This window comes from Aethalodelphis obliquidens, unplaced genomic scaffold (genome assembly GCF_003676395.1).
Source record: "Aethalodelphis obliquidens isolate GAN/ISIS:26980383/991018 unplaced genomic scaffold, ASM367639v1 scaffold56, whole genome shotgun sequence".
Taxonomy (NCBI): domain Eukaryota; kingdom Metazoa; phylum Chordata; class Mammalia; order Artiodactyla; family Delphinidae; genus Aethalodelphis; species Aethalodelphis obliquidens.
In genome coordinates this window covers 6,493,191-6,496,177 of record NW_020838000.1, presented here as the reverse complement: position 1 = coordinate 6,496,177, position 2,987 = coordinate 6,493,191, and the positions used below count along the sequence as shown (strand labels likewise).

Below are 2,987 nucleotides of genomic sequence, written 5' to 3'. Positions count from 1 at the left end.
TTCCAAGTTCCGTTCTTTTCAGGGCACATGCATGACATTTCCATTTTAGATGGACATCCTTTCACAGTTGTGAATACTTTGTAAATGAACACATTGCCTTTTCTTTTGTTGGTGCTCACTTCATAAAAGGACTGCACACAGGAGCTCACTAAATGCTCACAGCAGCCTGATTATGCAGAGGCAACAAGCCTCCTGAATCCTTTGCCCTTGAACTGTCCTTGCCTGCTGCTCATAACACTTTGAATAGGGCCTTGAAACTGTGAGCCTTCAGCCTAAGGCAGTATGTCATCTGGGTGCTCTGAGCAGGGAAATAATGAAAAATAATGTTCAGTCGATGTCACAAGCCATTCACCATTCAGACAGTGATGGTTTTCAGGGCCGGTTGAAATGAGGTTGTTTTCTTCTGCTTCAGAACATCCTGGAAATAGTCTGCCTCCTGAATTCTGGGGACAGCTTGGGAGGAAGGGGTGATGGGTGAGTTAATATTGAAGCTGGGCTCCCCCCCCGAACATTTTATGATGAAAATTTCAAACACAGAAGATTTTAAAAACCGCACAGTGAACACCCATATACGTACTACCTAGATTCAACTCTTAACATTTCACATTTCACTCTACTTGCTTTATCATGTTCATCTGCCTATTAGCGCATTCACAGATGCATCAATCCATCTTTTTTTTTAAACATCTTTATTAGAGTATAATTGCTTTACAATGGTGTCTTAGTTTCTGCTTTATAACAAAGTGAATCAGTTATACATATACATATGTCCCCGTATCTCTTCCCTCTTGCATCTCCCTCCCTCCCAGCCTCCCTATCCCACCCCATCTTTTTTTTTTAATGCTTCTTAAAGCATACTGCATATATCACGACACTGCACCCCTAAACTTTCAGCAGGAGCACCACCAACTAGACTTTAATATTTAAAATTTTTTTAATATATGAGGGATATTTTTATCCACTGAAATGCACAGATCCCAAGGGGGCCATCAGTTTGACAAATGCCTACATTGTGGAACCTAAACCCCTATCAATATCTGCTGACATCATGATATTGGACTTTGTTCATGGGATCTCAGTCTTTAAGACTCCCATCCAGCTTAGGCAAGAATCATAAAAATCTGCAAAACACCTCAGTAGAAAAGAAGCCCCAGGTAACTGTCCTGGTGGAACCAGAGAGTCTACAATTTCAGACCTTGAGACGGAACTCAAGTTGGGAGAGGTTATTTCCTTTTGTGCTGTCTAATGTCACTGTCTGGATCTACAAACTTAAAAAAAAAAAGTTCATTTTTACATACCACTTTGCATTCAAAGTCAAAAGAACACAGAGAATCTAGAAAAAGGATAGAGAAAATTAACTGGAAAAAACAGGATGGGAAGGGGAATATTTCCACGGAAAAGCACATTTCTGCAGGCGGTCTGGCCGGAGCTGGGCAAGAGCTTTAGGGTATGTAAAGAATTTGATAATACACACATTATGACCCATATTATACAGAAATTGTGACTCACATTACAAAAGCAGGGCACTTGGGAAGGGTCCTGAGGTACAGTGCTGGGCTTTTCAAAAACTGCTTTAGAGAGGCCAACCAAAGGTGTACAATTTCAAATGAAAAAAACTGAAACGTGGTCTCCGAATTACTAAACACCACCTTCATTGTCATCAACAATGAAAACGACAGTTCGCAACAGTTTCAACAAAGTTGAAAACGCTGAGTCGAGTTTTTTCCTTTTTTTTTTTTTGAAGTTTGAGGCCAAAATCAACACATTCTTTTGGATGCTGCTTAATTTTTTTTCATGGTTAATATGCATGCTGGTGATATCAAAATTGAAAACTATGGCACATTATAGAAAAGAAAGTAGTGAGGTTATACTCCCACTCTGCAGAGATGAGACCTATTAGCAAACTTTTCCCACTGCGCTTAGTTTTCATTGTGACCCTGCTTTTGGGACGACAGTTCTTTTAACAACCAGCACTTTCAAACAAAAATTACAGAAAATATCGATTAACAGTCTTTTCCTTCTTCTGGCAGATGCAATCCAGAAATTGATTACAGGATGAAAGCGTTCTCAATTAAAAGAGAGAAGGTGGACGGAGAAGTATCTAAAAAGAGAAATGGAAAACATCACGCCTTTATTTTGGTGAATTGGCAACAAAGAAAAGGATTAGCATGGTCGGGTACTTTTCAAAAATATTTTTTTTTTCTCTGGCTCCCGCTAGGGTGGAGGAAGTTGCCTCTGTTCCGAATGAGGGTGGAAGGGAGCGGAGGAACAAATGATGGGAGTCTCCCCCGCGCTCCTCCCGCGCCCCCTCCCTCCGCCGGGTCATCTTGGGGGGGCGCGGGGTGGGCTGCCGAGACGGAGGCGGCCAGCAGGTGCCTGGGCTCCGGCCCCTGCCCCTCTCCCCCTCCCCCTTCCCCCGGGGTTGGCCTCGCCCCCTGGCGGGCGAGCGCAGGGTGCCAGGCGCGGGGTGGGGGGCGCGCGTCCGGCAGGCAGCAGGAAAGAGCCGGGGGCCGGGGGTCTGGCCCCCAATCCTACCGAGAGGCCGGCACCCGCCGCCCGCACCCCAGGACCATGTCGGCGGCCCGGGCGCCGAGCGGGGCCCCGGGGAGGAGAGCCGGGGGAGGGCGTGTGCAGTGGCGGCGGCGGCCGCGGAGCCGCTAGTCCCCTCCCTCCTGGGGGAGCAGCTGCCGCCGCCGCCACCGTCAGCGCGCGGGCCGCGGCCGGAGCGAGCCGGGCGGGTGGCGCGCGGGGCAGGGCGGGGGCGGGGAGGGGGGTGGGCGCTGGGGCGGGAGGGCGCGGGGGGAGGGTCTCGCGCTCCTGGCTACCAGAGCCCGAGAGGGAGACCCTGGCGGCGGCGGCGGTGGCAGCGGCGGCGGCGCCTGACACTCGGCGTCTCCTGCCGTGCTCCGGAGCGGCATGTCCGAGGCTGGCGGGGCCGGGCCGGGCGGCGGCGGGGCGGGGGCCGGGCTCGGGGCGCTGCCCCCCCC

At 50.0% G+C, this 2,987-nt stretch overlaps 1 protein-coding gene and 1 long non-coding RNA gene across 4 annotated transcripts in view; one reads left to right on the top strand and one right to left on the bottom strand.

The window, feature by feature from the left end:
• Positions 1–1,714: 1,714 nt before the first annotated feature.
• LOC113609374 (uncharacterized) overlaps positions 1,715–2,987 on the bottom strand; it is a 3,065-nt gene continuing 1,792 nt past the window's right edge. Inside the window, exon 2 of the long non-coding RNA XR_003428611.1 lies at positions 1,715–2,101. This is a non-coding gene — a long non-coding RNA (uncharacterized LOC113609374). The remainder of the gene's footprint in view (positions 2,102–2,987) is intronic.
• Positions 2,179–2,987, top strand: part of KAT2B (lysine acetyltransferase 2B) — a 102,754-nt gene continuing 101,945 nt past the window's right edge. Inside the window, exon 1 of one of the 3 annotated variants that reach the window (XM_027086534.1) lies at positions 2,179–2,987. In XM_027086534.1, coding sequence (XP_026942335.1) covers positions 2,273–2,987 — 715 coding nt within the window. In that variant the 5' untranslated portion in view covers positions 2,179–2,272. The other 2 variants (XM_027086533.1, XM_027086535.1) reach the window with 2 other exon arrangements.